Raw genomic sequence first — 22,129 nt, 5'->3', positions numbered from 1 at the left:
CTCGATGCGGCCTGAATGCGCCGCTGCCACGCCCACTTTTTCCCCGACTAAACACCAATGCGGATCGACCAAACTCATTTGTCAGATCGCTTGTGCGGATTGTTTTGGTTGATTATAAATCAGATGACCGTGCATACGGATTTGTGTCAAAGTCTGCTGGCAGTTTTGTTTATGGAGAAAGGAAAAGGAAAGCAAACAGATCTCTTTGAACAGAAAAGTGATTTTCTTCGCGCCTGACATATACGCTGAGTTGGACAAGGTAAAAATATTATTTAAATCATACTGAATGCCAGCGTTACTGCAAATATTTGGATAATCTTTATGAATATCTACGTATTAGTGGTAAAATGTTTCATGTAAAGGCTTGTATCTTACTAAGAGTTCATTCATGCTGATGATGTGGTATATTTTGAGTAGAAATAACGTTACATTATGATTTCCCATTACTTCAAGGTGAGTGTTTTTTTTAATGAATTAATGATTGCCATGTAATCTATGCACGAATATTGAGAGATTAGCATAATTACTCCTATCAAAGATTGTTCAGCAGTGAACACTGGATACCTACATTTACATGGAATGTTACATTATGTTTATTTCAGGATGTACCCAACCTCCTGCGACACATTTGTGGCTTTGCCTCCAGCTACAGAGGGTCAGCAGCGTATCATCTTCGGGAAGAATTCGGACAGGCCCTGCGATGAAGTTCAAGAGGTCGTCTACTACCCTGCAAAGGAACATGGCCCAGGAGACAAAGTTGAGGTATCTCAAGATGTTCCCCAGTCAGCAGATTTCCTTCGGCACAGATCTGGCCCAAATAAACACAGATTATCCACACAGCAACATAGTCGGCCCAGATCCGGCCCACATCTGGTACACGCGGATTCCACACGTACCAGATGTGGGCCGGATCTGGGCCGACACTATGTTGCTGTCTGGGAGAGTTTGCTGATGTTGTAGCCAGAACTGATCCAAAACAGTGATTTTAATTAGAGTTTCTTTGGGCAAAGGCTGTTGTTGTAAAGAGAAAGCAAAGAGGAACATATTAATGGAAATAACCTGTATTAAAATAGTTGCCAGTCACATAATACACAAATTGTGTATTGTTTTGTGTGAATTGTGTTTTTTTTCTGACTTTTATTCTCATAATTGTGTGCTATAAAGTCCCAGTTGCAAGAAATAAAGTCAGAATTGCACGATATTAACTCGCAATCCTGACATTTTCTTAAAATGACGAGTTTATATCTCAAAATTCTGACTATTTTTCTCAGAATTATATCTCACAATTCTGACTTTGTAACTTGGGAGAAAAAGTCAGAGTTGTGAGTTTATATATTGCAATTCTGACTTTATAACACAATTGTGACTTTATCACACTATTCTGCCTTTATAACATGCAATTTTGTATTTATATCTTGCAATTCTGCCTTTATAACTCACAATTGCGACTTTATATCACACAATTGAGAGAAAAAAGTCAGATAAAGGGATTGAATTACCTTTTAAATTTTTTTATTCCGTGGCGTAAACAAGCTTCCATAGTGGTGTGGATGGCCACAAACTTGCCGCACTTCACTATAGCAGGTTACATGCAATTATAAACCAAATGTAGTTTAAAACCATAAGTTAGCATGGTGTGCCATAACCAAGCCACATATGATTCTCAGTTGTGTGCCGTCATCTGGGCCATATACCTCAAAACAAATGATGATCCAAAAGAAAATTTCCTCCAAACCCATGGCAAAACATATATGGTGAAAGTTTGGCCCACATGTGCTCAGCCACGCCAAATCTAAGCATGATGTTTGCCCCAAAAGTTCTCGCTATCTGTGTCTGATTCAGCTATATTTCCCTCAGATTTGTCCAGCTGGATTTGAGAAACATTGTCCGAGTGCTGAAATTCTTTCAGGTGTTTTTGTTATTTCTCCTTTTCATCTGAACAGTGTACATATATAGAAATAGAGCAGGTGCCTCAGACGAATGCAGTGGTGCTGAGTCGACCCGCCTGGCTGTGGGGGGCGGAGATGGGGGCGAACCAGCATCAGGTGTGCGTCGGGAATGAGGCGGTCTGGGGGAAGGAGAGTGCGGATGGTGAAGAGGCTCTTCTGGGCATGGATCTCGTCAGGTGACCCAAGAAGCAATTTTTCAATTTATATTCAGCATTGACTAATTTATTCAACTACTACAATTCAGATTAAGTTGCAGCTTAATAAAAAAATAAAATGTATGCTGTGATGTATATGTTTTTAAATGGGCCAAACTTTATTTTTATTGAAAACCAAGCATATTGTACAAACGAAAGCACATATAACCAAACATGCCAGGGTTATAATATAGAAAAAAAGATTACACTTTATTTTAAGGTGACATTGTACTTACTCAAATAAGTACTGAATAATATTATTTAACTACTTGCTATGGAGTTACGTTTAGGGTTTGGTTTAGGGTTAGTTGCTATTTTATTTGTGCAAAGGTCTTAAATGTGATTTGAAACACTTTGTATGTAGGCTGGCTCTGGAGAGGGCCAACACTGCTGAGCGGGCTGTAGATGTGATAACAGAGCTGCTGGAAAAATACGGCCAGGGCGGGAATTGTATGGAGGACGAGTGTGGATTCACATACCATAACAGCTTCCTCATATCAGACCGCACTGAGGCCTGGGTGCTGGAGACTGCTGGGAAATACTGGGCCGCAGAGAGAGTGGAGGGTAAATACTGAGTCATTGAACATTACAGCTTAAAATTTAAATTATATGACACTTTATAAAGGCAGCTCTACAAAAGATAATAGTGTGATTATTCAGCTCAAGTTTAGTTCAGTGTTGTTTCAGTTTAGCTCATAAACAGTGCCAGTAGCTATGTTTCTATGCAAAGTTGCGAATTTATCTTGTGCGCAAAATTGGGAATATCGCATAAAACATTTGCGAATAAAGCAGCGTTTCCATCCCATGTGTTCAAGAGAAGATAAAATCGTCACTTTATGGGAAATTTAAAGTTGCTGCAATCGGGGAAGCCACTCTGGCTCTTTTATGCTTCATCAGAAATGACTTGCTTCTCAGAGCATGTGACAAAACGCAATAAATGCTGTAATGTTCTCTTGCGTTCGGATGCTGGTATTTGTGAACGCAATTGCGTAAGGCGATTCTGGAAGGGGATTTAACCAAATCTTGATGTTAGACTTTGGCTCAGGCTTTTCAGAATGATCAAACCAACATCTGAGATGCTGTGATGTGACAGGTCGGCTGGTTAGTGCAGTTATCCAATCACATCTTCTGCTGAGGCAAAGTCATGTGAGTTTGTTGTTGCAGATCAAGGGATTTATTCGGTAAATGTGTTTCCATCGTAGTTTATGCGCAAGTCTTATCAGATAAAAAAATTATCCGCCTCAGTTGAGCACATTTTTAGAATTTATGCACATCTTGTTGTTTCTATCCAGCGTTTTCTTTATGCGATATCTCAAACTGCACATTTAAATAGATGGATGGAAACATAGCTAATGTTGCATCAATTTTATTATGAAACTCATTTAATTCATTTATAAGCAGCTCTACAGAAGGCAATAGCATCGTTATTTAGCTCAAATCACTTCAGTACTGGTTCAATTCAGTTCAGTGCAGTGCAGATGTTGCAAAGATCAGATCAGTTCAGTTAAAATGTTAACATCCGACAGTGCCAGTGCAGTTAATATTACTGACAATATTGCTGAATATTAATTGTCTTTTAAAAGGTCTGACGCTGTTTCTCTCTCTTAAAGCCGGCTATCGGAACATCTCCAATCAGTACTCCATTACTACTAAGATTGATAGGGAGCACCCGGAGTTGAGGACGTATGCACAAGAGCAGAGCTGGTGGGATGGAAAGGCTCAGTTCAGCTTTGCCGATGTTTACTCCTACTCAGCCACAGCCCGAATCGAGGCCGCAGGGGGACGATACTGTGAGGGACGCAAACTTCTGCAGAAGAGTGAAGGTTACTATTAGTTTGATGGTGGAAAATGATCAGCAAATTCATGCAAAGTGCTAAATAATCACATCTACTCATATATTCATGACAGTGTTATTGGTTGATTGTAAAATACACTACCAGTTAAACGTGTGGACACACTTAAGTGAGTTTGTGCCTCTTAGGATCGTAAAACCATTGCTTGAATTTAGTTTTGTTGCCCAATAATAATAGTGTCTTTTTTTTTACAAATATCTCAGGTTATGCATGTAACCATGGTTCCCTTAAAAGGGGAACGAGACACTGCATCCTCTAGACTAGAGCAGTGTTTTTCAACCCTGCTCCTGAACACTACACATATTCTTTGTCTCCCTAATCAAACATGCCTAATTCAACTCGTTGCTCATTAGAAGGAACTCCAGGAAGTGAAATGGGTGTGTCAAAAAGAGTAGACTTTCAAAATGAGCAGTGTTGGGGGACCTCCAGGACCAGGGTTGAGAAACACAGTGTCCTCAGAGGACACTATGGGGAAAAAATCCCTACTCCGCCATGCTGAGGGAGTGAATGCCTAATTGGCTGTGACAATCACAAACAAAGCCTCAACAGACTTGGATGCCAGAGTCTGATCCCCTTACTCTGTCAGTGACACCTACGTCCACCACCCAAGCTCCAAAGGCTCAAGGGCCTGGTAATGCCAGCCTCTACGCCAGACATTATTAGGGGGCAGCTTCAGCCTTAGTATTGACTAATGAAGGGGCCGCCTGCTTAGGGAACCAAGCTGTGGGGAGGCAGCTACGGCTTTCTGAAACATAAGGATGCTGCTTACTTAAGAAACCCGCCATAAGGAGAAGGCATCAAACTCAATATATATATATATAGGGGGGATCTGGTTGAACCCCTACACATCACGGGACATTTAAGTAACAAAATGCTCAACCCCATCTGACCTAGAGTCAGCATCTCGCAAGGCCAACATTCTGCATTTAAGGTTGAGAAGGGGTGCAAAGCTTAGGCAAAACCACTTCTCAACAGGCAGTAGAGATGGGTTCTCTGGGGAGCTGAGGACTCAGCAAAATGACCCTCTGAGTGATGGGAGTCCAATGCTCACACAAAACTGTGATCCCCAACTTTGAAGTATGACGATAGACCCTGATAAAGAGACCCTAATAAAGAAACCATGTAAGGGAAGGGTGTACTACACCCAATAGAGGAAACTAATAATCAGCTGCAAAGTGTTAGCTGTGCTATAGTCTCCGAAATCTGCCTGAGCTGGAACAGAGAGTGGAGGACCCCAGAGACGATATCCCAGTAGTATGGATACAATACATGATAGACCCTGTGGTCTGGGGATCATCTCGGGCACTCTTGTGGGAGCAGAGGACACCGGCTCAACCATATTAATGATCTCCGGCACACACAAGGGAGCTACCTGCCTAATAACCCATTTTAGGGGAGGCAGCTATGACCTTGCGAATATGCTAAAGTTTGCATTCTGGGGCAACTGCCTGTTAAAGAACCCAAAATAGAGAGGCAGTTTCATCCAGTTAAATGAAGGAGCCTCCTACTTAGGGGACCCGAATACTGGGGGATGAGCCTCCTACTTAGGGGACCCGAATACTGGGGGATGCAGCCACGACTTCATTACCACAAGGGAGCTGCCTGCTTATAAGACCCCAATCAGGGGGAGGCAGCTGCGACCTTGAAACTTCAACATATCAAAAAAGGAAACCATTACTAATTAGCTTGAAGGAGGCGGCTGCCCCTAGATTATCATAAGGGAGCTACCTGTTTCTTATAGGGAACCTACACAGTAGTGGAAGGCAGCTCACCTTACCTCGGAAAGCTCCACACCTGTAACAAGGGCCTTGCTTCGAGCCCATAATGAGGAAGGTCCAACTCGTTCTACAAGCTACTGACAACCTTAGTATATTGCAATGACTTGTTAAGGAGACACCTGCTTAAAGACCACAACTCTGGGGGAGGCAGCCACAACTTCACAAGACAAAAGGGATCTGCCTGCTTAAGGAACCCTCTATCAAGGGGTGGCAGCTTCAACCTTAGTACATTGAAATGACTCGTGAAGGGACCACATGCTTAGGGACCCATCTTCGTGGGAGGCAACTTCACTAAACAGAAGGGAGTTTCCTACTTAAGGACCCAGTCATTAGGGTGAGGAAGCTTCAACATTTATACAAACCCCACTCATAAGGGATTCAGCTACAACTTCAAGGACAAAAGGGAGCTGCTTGCTTAAGTAACCCGCTATCAGGGGGAGGCAGCTTCACTTTATATTAAAAGAAAAGTTCTTAAGTGAGCTTAATTAACCCACATAAATGGAGGGCAGCTTCTGTGAGGGTGCCTACTTAGGGAACCCCAATTCTAGGGGAGGCAGCTCCACCTCATATTGCAACTCACACACACTCACAAAAGTACCTTCTGAACCTAACAGAAGGCCGCAGACCGCGCCTTCGCCTCCCTAAACCGCCATCTTGACAGATGTGCCAAAAAGCTCAGATGGCGAGACTGGCTCATCGAGGAGAAAGTTTTTCTCTCTATCTCCCCGATGTCAGTCTGAATTAGTAAGTGTCTCAGTAATGCACATTGTGCACCAGATGAACACTCTTTCTGAAAACGCTTGGCAGAGAGTTTATTCATGATATTCACGATCACACGTACACAGACAAACAGATTCTGAAGACAAAGCAAGTCAATGACGTCTAATAAAGGTGCCCTTTTATGCTCACAGTCTTATGCTGATCACGTCAGCATCACAGACTGTCGCCGGCCAATGACATTGTCGCGTGTAAACGTGCTTCAGACACCAGTCACGCTGGATGCGTTCCCCGTAGTGTCCTCTAGAGGACACAGTGCGAGTTCCCATTCGAAAGGTTTAGTGTTATAGATTTCCTTAAAATGTTCACAAAAATGTTCAGTGTTAATTTCAACAGAAAAGCAAGTATATGTGATTTGGCATGGCAGCCAATACAAATAATAAATAACAGTTGCCTTACCTAATGCAGCAAAATCCTGCGTTTGGGCCAGGCCCGGTTCCAGAATCAAATCACAGAGGGTACTTCTGAAATTAGTGAGGGTATTTTTGTCTCGTCCTTTCAAAAAGTAGATACCGCATTTTATATGTGGATGGGCCTGTGAAGCGTGTATGTGGCCGCTTGTCAAGCATGGAAAACAAAAATTTTATTAAAATTCTGAATATATTTATTAATTATATCGCCTATATATATTATAAGAGCACTCCCTTTATAATAACTAATAAGCTGTCACTTTTTCATCACAATCTCACAAAGTTCCGTTATAATAATTAGTGAAGCCGACGACACAATAAATCTTTTATTTACTTAAACACCTCTGATTGGCCGTTGCTTTCAAGAAATCAACAAACATGTCTGTGATTGGCTACATGTCCAAGCCCCGGTCCCCCTCTGTCTCCGGGCCTGCTTTTATGGAATACCATTTTGTGGTATTTTATATTTTTAATGACTACTATTATGTACAGTGGAAAATAATAATAATAATACAGGAAAATCGATTTGTCCAAACTTTTCATTGGTACATCACTGTATATTGTTATTTATAATTGTACTTATAGATTATTTATTCACATCATCTATCGAATTAAAAACTCACAGACAAGTTGTTAGACAGTTATGTCATTAAAATATTGTACTTACAGGCCACATCACAGCAGAGACAATGATGGATATTTTGAGGAATAAGGAAAGCGGAATCAACATGGAGGGAATGTTCATGACCACAGGAAGTATGGTGTCAGTCGTCCCCAAAGACCCAGATTTACCTGGTGTCCACTTCTTCACGGCCACTCCAGACCCTGAACGGTACGCTAGGCTTGCTGATATTCAGAAGTCACCGCTATAGTACAGGGCAGTTCTGACTAATGTTTTTCTTCTGCATTATTTATGCATGTCATATGTAACTACAGATTAGAAATGATTTTTAATATAAATTGTGAATTATTATAATAGTAGTATGATTTGTAATGATATTTAACCATTTGGTAATATACACTAGCAGGAAATAGCTTGGAATAAAGGTACACTTTGTAACTGTTGGCCCTCTAGCGGGTAAAAAGCAAAAATCCATGCATTTTGTGGAAGAACATTGTTTTGGTTGTGCTTCTGCTCTGGGCGACTGTGCTTGTGAAAATAGTTATCCTACTAATCATAAAACATTCACTATAGGCTTAGAGATATAAACAGTTTATATAGAAAGATCTCAATCTGACTAGCTAAAGACATTACTGTAGCTTTACCCATTAATAGACATGGTACTTGCTTAAAAATAAATTCCAGCACAGTGCTATGACCACAATGAAATGAGCCTTCACAATAGATAATGCTTTACAATGAACTATATGGCAATTTATCTGTTTAACAAAATACCTTAATCACCTGAGTAATAAAAACGGCATCACATCCGCTTCGCTTTTACAACATTTCAAATCCCTCAGTTCTCTGCATCTCTGAAAAGCCACGCTAATGTTGGTTCTTGTTTTATTACGAACTCTGTCACATTCTCTTTTTGCCAGCACACTTTCCTCTGTTCAGTGTTTGATTAAAATGAATGATTTCCCGGAGGTTGGAGATTTAGCGGCTCCATGTCAACCTTTCTCGCTCGTTGTGAAAACTAATCTCTGGCACTCCCGCACTATATATGCGTCAAAGTAGCCCAAGCAAGTTTTCTCTATTTACAGAAATGACGAGACACGCACAGGCGAGTGACGTATTTACACAATTTCCCACAAACACCATCCCGCCTGGTCTTAGAAAAATTTTCTTTACAGACAACATTGTCAAAACGATCCCCATTCAAAACATTGTGTAAATGCCATCTCAAATATAAACACAAAAACTATGCGTTTTGGACCATTCATTTAGCTACGTTTTGGTGTATCGAGGGCCTGAAAAAGCAAACTTTTGAAAACGGGATTCAAAGTGAAGTTTTTGAAAACAATACCGTCACCATCTCCATGTAAACTACAAAAACCTGTTCAGTCTATAGGAGTGTAGTGTTTCTTTACGAAGTGACATCGCCAACTACTGGCCTGGAAGCAGAATACAGCATTTTCAGTCGTTTCATGGATCCATGTGAATGGGGATCATTTTGACGATGCTGTCGTTTGCATTTGAAAACCGCAAAGGAAAAACTTTATAAATAATGTTATAAAGGATCAAATATATTACATTTTTAAATATATTCAAATAGAAAACAATTGTTTTAAATTGAAATAACACTTCACAATATTACTATTTTTTACTGTATTTTAGATCAAATAAATGCAGCTTTGGTGAGCAGAAGAGACTACTTTAAAAAACATTAATAAATCATAATTATTCCAAACTGTTGACCATTAGTGTAGTTAATATAGTATTACTAATTCTAGTGGCTTTTGCTTTGGCAAGCGTTGCTATTATTGCCTGGTGGACAATATAACATTGAAATTGTCTCCAAAAATATAATGATTCATTAATTTCATGCAGCTGTAATACTGCAAATTTCATGTTTTTGCCCTCCCACAGGTCTATCTTCAAGCCGTTTATATTTGTATTAGACATAAAGCAGCTGAAGCACACATGTTCTCCGTGTTTTGGAGAGGAGGATCCCGTGAAGAAGAAACCCCGTTTCCAGAGCAAACCGAACCGCAAACACCCTCTGTTCCTGCAGCACGAGGGGGTCGCCGCCATCATCGACAGCACCATGGTGAGCTGTTCAACACAAAATACGAAGTTGTCTGATGGCCTCTGTATTTTACACGGCCCACATTTCTTAGCCTCAAGCAATAGCTGTTTGTGAATGTAAAAGGTCTACACAGTTTTATAGATCAAAGCGCATGACAGATAAAGTTATTGTCTCCTAAGAGAAATAATTGATTCTGAACTGCCGAAATGAATCGTTAGTAATTCCAGTCTCACTTCCTGGTACAAACCAATGTAACACATTTGCATAATGCCAGTCAATGGTCTTCATTGGCTGCTGCTGAACAACATATACTTTGACCCTCAAACACTGTAGTTGTAGTTGAGACTGGAAGAGTTTGATTTGTGTTTGATTATGTCAAGAAGACGCTGTTTTCTGCAAATACACTTTGGAAAAAGCAAATCCACTTTGATTAAAATTGATATGGTAAAACCGACGCCATCGTTACTATTCATATCACTGTGTTTCAAGAGCTGAAATTCAGATATTGTGTTAGGTGTTTTGTGTCCGACACAAGCTGTAAGCAGTTGACCAATCAATCACAACAGACTGGGCCATCTGACCAATCAGAGCTAAGTAGACTCTCAGAAAGGAGGGGTTTAGGGAGACTGAATCCTTTATCAAACCGTTTCAGACACAATGAGAAAAGAGCTGATGCTGCTATCTATGTTTTTAGAAAATTAAAGTGATTTTGGACCTTGGCTGCATGTAAACCTGTTGAATGAGACTTGTAAAATAAAATGAGGAACCTGTAAAATAGCATAAATCCACATGCAAAGTGGCCAATCATAATAAAGGTCATAAACATGGGAATCTTAAAGGTACAGTAGCCAAAACAGTTTGTTTTGGAAAGATGGTGGGAAATTGTCATGAAAAATAAATTATAAATGTTGTGCAAGAGTCCAATATATGGCATTTTTAATATAAAGCTCTCATGTAAAGAGACATAATGTTTGTTTGTTTTTTCAGGAGAGAGGGCAGAAGATTGAACAGAATATGAGAGATCTGGAGACGAAGAAGTTGGCAGAGATGGAGAAATATCTAACTGAGGGGATTGAGGACTCAACACTTCTGGTTCATCTTTTTACAGACACTGTAACTGAGGAGCTTCAGATTTACAGTAATGCCTGAGACGTAGTGTAGAATTAAAACATTTTCTTAAATAAGATTATTGGATGTTTCTTCAACTATAGGCACTTTTGGGACCTGTGGATCCTTGTAAAACACACTTTTACACTGTCATTTTCAGAACTTCATTTTGCTTCTCAAGTTAATGTATCTTGATTTAAGAATCTTTAGACCTTTGCACTGGAAAACAAGACAAAACTACTGAAAAAGAACAGCACTTTTTTTGCATTGTGATCAGTAAAAGAGATCTACAAAGATATCTTCTGTTTGGGAGCAGAGCTATTCAAACTTTAAGGTTTTTTTTTGTTTGTTTTTTCGTAAAATGAATTAAAAAGTTATGGAGATCTGTTGGAAATTATATTTTCAAACTTTGATGTGTTGCTAATACAACTTATTGTGCGTCCTGGACATATACATTTAGAGAACATATTGACGTTTTATGTTCCCTTCCATTTATTCCTTAAGTTTTCTTTAATTGGTCTTAAATTTACTTTCATAAAACCTGCAGAAACCCTGTAAAGCCCTATGGATAAAAATAAAACCCATGACAATTTTAACGTGACCCTAATAACTTCATATGTTGAAATCTCAATCTCAACCCCTCAGATATAAAAGTTCCCAAAGTTGAAGAAACACCCTCATCAATTGCACAATATGTTACTCAATTCCTGTATGTTTGGACATCATTTGAATAATATACTCTAAACCATTGACTAGTTAGTCACATTGTCATTACTGACATGTTAAATAAGTTAAATTACTTGTGTGTTTTCAGCATTTTAGAGTGCATGTCAAAGATCTCAGATATCATATGCAAACACTTAGTTAAATTAATTCCAAAGAATTTACTTTGGGAAATGTGTGAACCGGAAGTTGGCAGAACTTATTAACTGTCCACTCAATTCAAGTAAAAAACAAACAAAATGATAATAAAAAGATCAACACTCATTAAAGTCCATTCCACAATCACAGTGAGTTTGTCTTTATTATTATTTCATGGAATTCTGAACTGGCTTCAGTGCCAAGCTGGCCATAGACTGCACTGTTCAACGGAGAGCAGGTAAATGAGACGCATTTAAATTCCCGCCGAAAGTATTGTAGTCACGGATCAAAAAATAAGCGCAAATGAAATAAGTAAAAATATATTGCTCAAACAGGAAAAAAACAAAAATTATGCAAAATTGGTCATGGATCAAAATAGCCTATAGTTGGAGTGAGGTCAGCTCCACTCTTCGATTGACTGGCTAAAGGAGGAGCTGTCAATCAAGAAGTAGTGGACCAATGGTGACGCTTCAGCACTCCCTAATTTACATGAAACTCGAACTGCAACATTTGGAAACGTGTAAGATATAAAAAGAAGAGCAAAGAGATAAACAGTACAAGCTTACAAACAGTAAAATATGAGCAGAAAACGTAAGAGCACAAAGCACAGAGTAATAAAACCAATGGAAGCAAATTTTAAGAACATAAGTTAAAGATTTGCACAAAACAGGTTAAAGTTTTGATTCATGCTTGTTATTTTTTTAAATACGCTTTTAATTTTTTGATTCATGCTTATATTTTGGTCCGTGACCACGTTTTTTGATAATCTGATCATTTTGCTTTTTTTCTCCAGTATGTGCACTATATTTTTACGTTTTTATTATTATTTTTTATCCGTGACCGCAATACTTTCGACGGGAATTCAATCCCTTATCGCACTGTCAGACATCCCAGGATTCTCCTTCAATGAATTCACTTGTTTCCTGTTTAATCAAGACAAAAGCAAAAAAATGTCTGTCGCCCTCGTGTGGCTGTGAAATGAAACAACCACTTCCCATCAAGGTAATGAATTATTTGGAATTCAATTTATTTGAATAAATCAGAATTCTTTGGGAAACCAAGATGCGGGCTGGTTATCACATGGGCTATATCTCAATACAGGTTATATTCAACTTAAACATGCTATGGAAATACATGCATATCTACCAGTGATTCTGCCACATACATCTGGCAAATGTTTTTAAAACAAAAAAAAGTCAATGAGCGCAGTATTGTAAATAAAATATTGTTAATGGGGTACATTCTTAATGTAGAGCGGTGTAAATATTGTTATTAAACCTGAATAACTTAACTGAATAATTTAATAACTGCAATATTGTTATTAAACCTGATTAAATTACTGCAAAATAAATAAATTAAAATTATTTTATGGATAGTGTGTCAGTCAGTTCAATCTGTGAAAATAATAATAAAAAAAGACTAATATTCAAATGTGCAGGGGAAATCAAAGCAGATCAGCTAACAGTTCTTCAACTCTCCCTGTTCAGTCCTGAAATGTTTAGTTTGTTTCCAAACTCCCCTTTGCCATCCTGTATGTGTGAGGTAGGTGAACTGTTCAAGACCTCATTCTAACCAACTCCTTTCACATCTGGCTATTGCTATTAGTAGCAGTAGAACAAATAATTCACTTAAGGGATAGTTCACCCAAAAATGAAATAAGCCCATGATTTACTCGCCCCCCACCCATCCTAGGTGTATATGACATATCTTCTTTCAGACTAATACAATCGGAGTTATATTAAAAAATGTCCTGGCTCTTCCAAGCTTTATAATGGCAGTGAATTGCTGTTTCTATTTTGAAGTCCATAAAAGTGCATCTCTCCAAGTGCTCCACACAGCTCCGTGGGGTTAATAAAGGCCTTCTGAAGCGAAGTGACGAGTTTGTGTAAGAAAAATATCTATATTTAACATCAGCCAAACGAACATATGCAGTCTACTTACGCCTCAGGTGCAACTTACGCAACTTGAGACGTAAATATCAGCAGTGCGTCGCATTACTCACATAGGTTGAGCTTAGACTTAAGTCGAATCCGTATGTTCGTATGGCCGGAAGCTAGTTATCTTACTTTATAAAGTCTTAAATATGGATATTTTTCTTACACAAACTCATCGTTTTGCTTCAGAAGGTTTTATAATCCACTTTTATGGACTTTAAAACAGAAACAGCCATTTACTGCCATTATAAAGCTTGGAAGAGCCAGGACATTTTTTTAAATAACTCCGATTGTATTCGTCTGAAAGAAGAATGTCGTATACACCTAGGATGACTTCAGGATGTGTAAATCATGGGCTAATTTTCATTTTTGGGTGAACTATCCCTTTATATGTCCCCTAAAATGAACCACTGTCCATCCATCAGCAGCCATTGAGGCGATCTGAGTCTACGTGAAGCGGTAGTGCAAGGGCTCGTCCAGGAAGCCGAACTCGAGGCTGATGTGCTGAATGACTCGGCCCTCGAGCAGACGAGAGCCGTACGCTAAAGCCTCGCCAGGGTCAGCGGCCAATCCCACGCTCTGCAGCCAGCGGACCATCTCACTGCCCAGGAACGTCTCAGCGGTGCTTCTCTCTCCACACCTGCACATCAGCAGAGCACGCGTCACCCACTGCACCCAAACCACACACACCAGCACAGAGCAAGAGCGCGGCAAGCAAGCGGTACAGGGACGGGAAGTGAGAGATGATTAGAAAGCAAGAGAAGAGCGGTGAACCACAACCAAATGGGCCGGGGAAAAAAAATCAAAGAGAGATCTAGCAAATGTGCAAACATGTTTTAATGAACAAACATGCTGTAATGAGAAAATCATGATAAAAAATTAATTGAACTACTACTAAATTTAACTTATTACTATTATAAAATAAAACTATTACTTTTTGTGCATGCACTAAAAACAAATCAAACATGCGAATGAATGCATGATAAACAAGAGATGGCAGTGAAGAGTCTCTCACCTTTTCTTCTGAACAATGTCTCTGACGCACTGCTGCTTATGATATGCGAGGAACTGTCTGCAGGTCAGTCTGATCTCTTCAGACGCCACAGAGCCGGTGACCTCCTGACCCCAACGCCGCCACAGGCTCGCTAACCTTTACCAACATACACAAGAAGTCTAATCATCACCCTAATTATGTATCTAATATTCACATTAAACAGGTTTTTTTCCCTTCCACTGTTTAAACACAAGCTCTTTCCCCCATCCAGACCATTTATTGAAGAAAAGCCACAAAAACTGTTTGGGAATGTTTTTGGAAGCAACCTCAGCACTGTAATGACATTATACCAGTAATTTGACTATTAATGCTACAAATTGGCTAATTAATTTATTCATTTCCCCCACTTACACTTACAACATAAATGTTAATAAAGTTTGTAATCCCATGATTCCCATGATAATCCCTTTGCAGTACTGCCTTAAATTGTGACAGGATCTTGAAGCAACTGAAATGAACCACTATTCTACTCGCTTTTTGATTGTTTACACTTTTAGTTCGGCTCTCTTGGTTCTTTTGTTTAGGACCAAAATAGAAACTTATACAATAAGTAAACGTTATAAAAAAAAATGCTGTATTCTGCTGCCAGGCCAATAGATGGTGATGAAACACTATAGATTGAACACGTATTACACTTGTGCATGACGTCACAGTTTTCACAGATTCGCTTTTCTCTTTCAAGTATACGTTTGTCTCGCCAAGGTTGTTTTGCTATGGGATACGCCCCTTCCGCATATTCCTCAGAAGCCCTATTACATTACGCCAGCCCCAATTGGCTGGCAGGAATGACGTAGTGTCTGGGAGTGGCTACCCCACCCCTCAGTATAAGAGGAGCAACAAAACATCGTTACGACATTCAAAAACCTTTTCTCGCTTCACACCAGAAGCCTACACACTTTTCAACAAACTTCTGGACGAATTACTGGCCACCACACCATTTTTCGTCTGGCTCCTTCAATTCGCATTCCAGCCGACTGCAAGGATTGTTCGACACAACGATGGCTGCAGCAATGCAGACTATCCCAGCTAGTGAGGGAGATTCTGTGTGACTTTGTCCATGCGGGACAAAATTTTATGCAAGGACACAAAATAGGTCTGCTCTGCATGCCCTGGGCTGAAACATGTTCAATTGGCGATTGAGAATCTCAGTTCATGTGAACACTGTGCACGCTTCACCCCGTGCCAGCTGCCACTCCGCAGATATCCATTCCTGTAGAGTTGCCCACCACGGCAGCTCTATCCTGGAGTGAGCAGCTCGATGTGTGCGTACCTCTGCCCAGTCTGCTCAGCACAGACGAGGAAGAGGACTCGCTTGATTTCGAGGAAGAGGGGCAATTGGACTTTCTTCTCTCTGAAGAAGACGAAGACTTTGATGACTCCCCATTCCTCCCCCCTGTGCACCGTGGTAGCAGAGACTGCAAAGTCTCGCGATGTGGGTAAGAGGCTGCCGAGTGCGAAACGGGCAGAACGTCAGCTTCATCCTGTTTTTCCAGAACTCCTGGAAGAGGTTGCAGTTACGTGGAAGGACAATCCGTTTACCAGCAAGATGTCCGTGCAGGGAGGATCCGCTCTCGATGTGGAGGGGATGGAGAAGGAAGGCCTTCTCAGAATACCCCCCATAAAGGCATTAGTTGCCGTGCACTTGCACCCAAAGCGCATGGCGGATGCAAATCTGATGTTGCCATCTAAAGCTGACCGATTCCAGTCGAGCATGACGGAACGCACTTATAAAGCAGTCTCGCTCTCTGTCAGGGCTATGAATGCAATCTCTGCTGACCGCATACCAAGCGGAGCTGCAGGATGAAGCATCTACCGTGCCAGCTCAGACACACTGGGAAGAGATCTGTGTTGTCACGAATCTCTCTCTGCGTCTTTAGAGATGCGCGGTTCAAGTCGAGGGGAAAACCATGGCCACAATGAGAGAGGACTATGGCTTAATCTGGCTAATCTCTCTGACAGGGAAAAGACATCCTGGATGCACCGGTTGTTGCAGAGGGCATTTTTGGCTCAGTTCTGACACTGATGCCAAAGAGATGAAAAGAGAAAAAGAGGGATGATGAGGCCTTGCAACTCTGTATGCCGAGAAAGACGCAGACTGCACCCCCTCCGCCTCCCCGACAGACCTTCGCACAAGCTACGGCCCGCTCACTTCCTAACTTTCGCATTCCGAGAGCCAGAGACGGAACATGAATGCAGCGGTTCAGAGCGGAGTACCGGAACAGAGAACTGCCTGGCCTAAGAAGAAATATCCGCCTGCAGCAGCTCAGACGGTCCAGCCAGCTCCTCAACCTCATCCTCAGGGAGCGAGGAGGAAGAAGGCAGTTTGACGGGATCTTCCCCAGGGAAGGGAGTCAACAGCCCCCAGTTAGCTAGCTCCTGGCCCTCAGTCGTCGGACAAGTCATGATTTTCACAGTTCCCAGATGTTCTCTGGGGATAGATGCGCTGACACACGAATGGCCCTGCACTCTCCTTTACACATTCCCACTAATAGCGTTAATATCCCCAACACTCTACAGAGTTAGGAAGGAGGCTAAAACTTATACTAATAGCTCCAAGGTGGCCAGGGAAATACTGGCTGGCGGAGATCATACATATGCTGAACTAAGACCCGTGTTCCCTCTCGTTACGTAGAGATCTACTGTCAGAGGGAAGGAGGAGATCTTTCATTCTCACCCAGAATGCTTGGCACTATGGGACTGGCCAGTGAGTGGTTCAATTTAACTATAACCGGCCTGTCTGACAGTGTTATCAGAACCATACAGAATGCTAGAGCTTCGTCGACTAGGTCACTTTATGACTGCAAATGAGGTGTGTTTTTGAGCGCTGGTGAACGGCTAAGCACGAGTTTCCCTTTTAGTGTTCAGTGGCAGTCGTTTATTTTTTCTACAGGATTTGATAGACCAAAGGAATGAGACTAATTCTTCGGATGAGACGTTAAACCGTCTCATAAACAGTTCTTGACTCTCTGTGCATCCAAAACAATGCAAACCTTTAACAAGACCTTGAAGCAAATATGAGGGAGAAACACCTAATATGTGCCGTTCACAAGTACAAGGGTCTTGCCTTGCCATTAAAGGGATAGTTCAAAATAGTCCAAGTGACAACAGTGGCTCAATCTTAAGTTTATCAAATGATGAGAATACTTTTTGTGCGAAAAAACAAACAAAAATAGCGACTTTATTTCAACTATTCAATTCCTTCTCTGTGGGTCTCGAGTCAGTTCACTAGTATAACAGCGTAAGCTTCTGTTCTTGTACGTCAAACGCATCACACATGACCAGCGTCGGCCAATAGTGAGCCTACGCGTGATGTAGCTCTACGCAATCACACTACGTTAACTGACTCGAGGCCCACAGAGATGGAAATCAATAGTTGAAATAAAGTCGTTATTTTTGTTTGCTTTTGCGCACAAAAAGTATTTTCGTCGCTTGATAAACTTAAGATTGTGCCACTGCAGTCACTTGGACTATTTTAACGATGTCTTTAATAACTTTTCGGGGCTGGCAAGATTCAATCCCTTAGAAGCCTATGGAGGAGTGATCCAGCTCTCAGATTTAATCAAAAATATCTTAATTAGTGTGTTCTGAAGATGAACGAAGGTCTTACGGGGTTGGAACAACATGAGGGAGAGTAAATACTGACAGAATTTTCATTTTTGAGTGAACTATCCCTTTGATGCTTGGATAAAACGCCTACGTCTCATTCGATTAGAAATAATGGCTAGTGCTGTGGCTGAAATATATGTAAACCAACATCCGTTGCTATGATTTTTGGAATGACTTCTCGCAAGAGGAAAAAATTACGTTTTAGTCGCAAAACATCGGTTAATGGAAACGCCGTCATTTCGCAATCATTTTTTATCGAAAAAGTTGAGCAAATCTGTAATGGAAACGTGGCTGCAAGAATTGTCCCTTTTTGGCATCAAAGAAAGTTAGAAAAAGAACTACATGTACTGTTTTTTTTATCATTAATGTGTAAATGTGGACTGTCGTGATGACTTCGTCTGTCTGACTTGAGTTGTGGATATGAAAAAAAATTGTTTTTTTTGGCTTAGCCTCAATAAATGCTCCTTTTGGAAAGAGGAGGAAGTTTTAACTCCAGAAAATAACAATATGTTTTCATAGTGTGTGAAAAGAAAATTTGAGCCATCAAATTTCAAATCATCATTTGAGCCCTTTAAAGCTTAAAGAGTTTTGCAAAAAGTTGAGTTACCTTTTTTTGAATGGAGAGATAATTAAATGCTTGTCAAGGCCAAAAAATGCGAATGAAATGAGACCCTAGAAGGAAGACAGTAAGAGATGTATGTTTCAGGAAAAGTGTCAGATAGTTTAACTCCAGCACACAACACATGTGACAGGATCACACACTCACCTGCCCGAAATTGGCCACAACACAGAAGAACTGCAGCTCCACATACAGCTGTCCTGGATCTGTATTAAAGAGCCACCATAGACAGCTGGAGAGATTCTACCAAACACATACACACGCACACACACACACATACACACACACACACGGACATGCACACACACACAGAGAATGTAGAGTCACTCAATATGTATTGTAAATAACAGTGAAACCCCGAACAAAGCGAAGAGTGGTATCCATATGTTATCACATATGAAGTAAACAAAAAACTTATTTGGTTTCAATCACAGGGTACTAATACAAGGTCTCTTCTGTGTACGAATATTTTAACGAACAAATTATGATTCATCAACAATATAACTGATTTTTATATTTTCTATCGAGTGTTCAAAATGCGTAGTTTTTGGTGAGACTAAATTTTTTTCCCCAATTTAACAGATCTGAAACAATTTTGCAAAGAGTGGGAAATATTCCCAAGTCAAGATGTGCCAAGATGACAGAGTGCTTTAAAGGGGAACTTGGCAACTCTAGCCATTTCTTCACTGATTTTCACTTTTGTTGTCGCATGTTTTCTCAGCGAGATCCCCCTACAGATGTGGGGCGTATATTTCACAACACTGTCTTAAAAAAATTCACTTGCAGCCCCTCCTCCCCCTTTCTACCGTGGCTCATGTGCATTTGTTATTATCGGAGCCGGCCAACTTTATCGTGTGGAGCCATGTCTACCGAGGTGGGTAATACATCATACACATTGAGGGCGGCGAGTGTGTTTATGTCGAATTGCCGTAAAGCAGTTTGTGTTTCTCGCTCGTTCACGCTTCTCACGAGACTTCCTATTTCCAACTTACCGGTACGTTAGTCCTCATGTTGCAAGGTTGGTTTTCCGCCTGGAAACGTTAGGGGGCAGCGGGGAAAGTCACCATTCTCACCGGAACTGTTTATTAAACCATCCAAATGATTTGTAAACGGTTTTATTAAGTTGAAATAGTTGCCAAGTTCCCCTTTAATAGAATCAAAGGCAGCTTCAACTAAGCATTCGGTTTAGTGGTGTTGGTGTGTGAACATTTATGCAGTTAGTTTTTGTGTCACTTTGGTTTTCTAGTGGCGTTGCATAGGTTTCATTTTTTTACATTAAAGGTGCAGAAGTTCTTATATGACTTAACTTTGTTTCATTTTTATATCACAATACCCAGCTGTTTATATAGGGGTGTGAGTTTTTATAGCCACTGTATGTATGAATGAGAGTGAATGAGTGATTCTGTACTCACAGCGAGGAGGCAGACGGTTAGTAACAGACACACCAGCACATGTCTCGTCGACTGTATATCCGTGTTCTGTCTATCCGCTTCTTTCTGTTCCTCTTCAGCCAGCAAACAGCTTGTGGGTGAGCATTGCTGGCTACATTGACCTGAAAACAGCATTTAATATTATGCATATCTCTTTTTTTTTCCTTTTAAAATGTATTCCAGTCAGTTTCAATAAAAATGTTTTATTAATGCAGAAGTCATTAAAGGAATAGATCATGCAATAATGAAATTTCTGTCACTCTGAAAGCATTTTATTACACAGGTCTATTAGTGTGGTATCATTGCTTTCAGATATTTCAACAGGTATTCAGAAAAGAAAAACTTCCTTATCCATACATCTACTTCTGACTTCTAGCTACAGCACTGTCTCAAACGACGACCTCTGACCAATAAAGCAACTTCTTATCTATTGAGTGAACAGGAACTGAAAGAAAGAGCGAACCTGTGTGTATGGATGCTTCCTCTTTGGGGCTTGTTACAACAGGCATTGTCTGCTCACGGTCACTTGCACATTCACACATCTGACAATCTGAAAAACACATAAAGATTAGTCATCAACCTCAGTCTTCATCTTTCATAGAGCCGTAGATATTCTCTGTATTCTGTGCTCACTATGTTTATGGAATAACCAGGAGACCCAGTTTACAAGCAGAGCACAGTGTGTGAAATACTATATCCCACAATTCAATGTTCTTGACCTCCATTTCCAGTGTGGCAAATGCATTGGATATTAATTATGATTTTTATCTCCTGCTTAACTTTTAGTTCATACAAAATTAGATAAAAAAAATGCAGGATAAAGGCATTTATTTCTGAGATTATACCCAGGTGTCAATTGCTGAACTGTCATTTTTGAAAACATACTACTGTTTGAAACATGTATTGCTGCATATGGCATTTCACTTGAAAATGCAGTACTACATATAGTGGTTATGTAGCAGGAGTGGAATTTAGAAAACAGAAAGAGGGTATGCATTGACGTCACTTTCCCGCAGGATCACGCCCGCTTTAGCCAGACCGCGTGGCGAAAGAGCTGCTGCGTGACTGGATTTAATAGGAGAAACCGCGAAAACGTGAGTAAAACAAACAATTATCAGTTAAAACTACAAGTTGGACTCAATATAGTGTTCCTTACAACTTATCAAAGATCCAGTGATATTGATATGCAGCCAGAAACCGTGTTTCCTGACATTTATATGTCCCTGATTTAGACGCAGGGGAAATACATAAAGCAAATTTTCCAGTGAACGCTTTATATAAATACAATATAAGTAACGTTGGGTCTTAATTCGGGTTATCACTCAAATCAATGTTATATATATTATCATATCGTACAGCCCTAAAACTTCTATAGTTTCTTGTCAGTGTTTATTTAAAAACACCCAATTATGCAGAATATATGATGGTAAAAATTTAATTGATGAGTTGTCAATACAATAGGCTATATAGGGTATGATTTTACCACTAAATTTAGCATATTGACAAAAAAATGATAACTGCAAATCCACCTTTCACTGTCTGGATCCAGTTGTTTCTATGAATTGCAGCGATCCATTTGCTTCTCTGTTCTCTAGCTTTTGGCAGTCTGTAAAAATTTACCTCAGAATTCTTGTCAAATCTAGTTGTACAGTCAATCTCAAAGCTATTTCCCATTTTAGATGTGTTTTGTGTGTTTTTCAAGGCATTCACGCTGAAGACAAATGCTGCTTCTCAGTGTTTTTGCCACTTGTAAATGCAATCACTCTGGCCGACGGTGAACTCACGCGCATTCCCTCTATAGAAAGTCTTTGCGTGACTAGACTCCGCCCCCTTTTGGAGGCACAGCCCACTTGTGGAGTTCTCC

General features: G+C 40.3%; 2 protein-coding genes across 4 annotated transcripts in view; one reads left to right on the top strand and one right to left on the bottom strand.

Annotated features, from left to right (window-relative positions):
* The first annotated feature begins 28 nt into the window (after positions 1-28).
* On the top strand, positions 29-11,771 carry scrn3 (secernin 3). Its single transcript, XM_077216295.1, has 8 exons — positions 29-259; positions 603-762; positions 1,944-2,125; positions 2,508-2,707; positions 3,754-3,966; positions 7,631-7,793; positions 9,495-9,675; positions 10,642-11,771. The coding sequence occupies exons 2-8, from the start codon at positions 604-606 to the stop codon at positions 10,801-10,803; spliced, it is 1,260 nt and encodes a 419-aa protein (XP_077072410.1). The 5' UTR covers positions 29-259; position 603; the 3' UTR covers positions 10,804-11,771.
* Positions 11,772-12,625: 854 nt separating this feature from the next.
* gpr155a (G protein-coupled receptor 155a) overlaps positions 12,626-22,129 on the bottom strand; it is a 31,860-nt gene continuing 22,356 nt past the window's right edge. Inside the window, exons 11-17 of one of the 3 annotated variants that reach the window (XR_013197154.1) lie at positions 20,729-20,815; positions 20,248-20,387; positions 18,983-19,078; positions 18,824-18,888; positions 14,572-14,706; positions 13,949-14,196; positions 12,626-13,260 (exon numbers count right to left, since the gene is read on the bottom strand). Coding sequence is in view for 1 of the 3 variants with exons in the window: in XM_077216294.1 (XP_077072409.1) it covers positions 14,004-14,196; positions 14,572-14,706; positions 18,824-18,888; positions 18,983-19,078; positions 20,248-20,387; positions 20,729-20,815 (716 nt within the window). In the remaining 2 variants the exon portion in view is untranslated. Of the gene's footprint in view, positions 14,226-14,571; positions 14,707-18,823; positions 18,889-18,982; positions 19,079-20,247; positions 20,388-20,728; positions 20,816-22,129 lie in introns of all 3 variants that reach the window. The other 2 variants (XR_013197155.1, XM_077216294.1) reach the window with 2 other exon arrangements.

The sequence above is a fragment of the Siphateles boraxobius genome, unplaced genomic scaffold, assembly GCF_051911475.1.
Source record: "Siphateles boraxobius isolate OS27281-9 unplaced genomic scaffold, OSU_SipBor_1 7, whole genome shotgun sequence".
Classification (NCBI taxonomy): Eukaryota; Metazoa; Chordata; class Actinopteri; order Cypriniformes; family Leuciscidae; genus Siphateles; species Siphateles boraxobius.
This window is presented reverse-complemented; position numbering and strand designations above follow the sequence as displayed.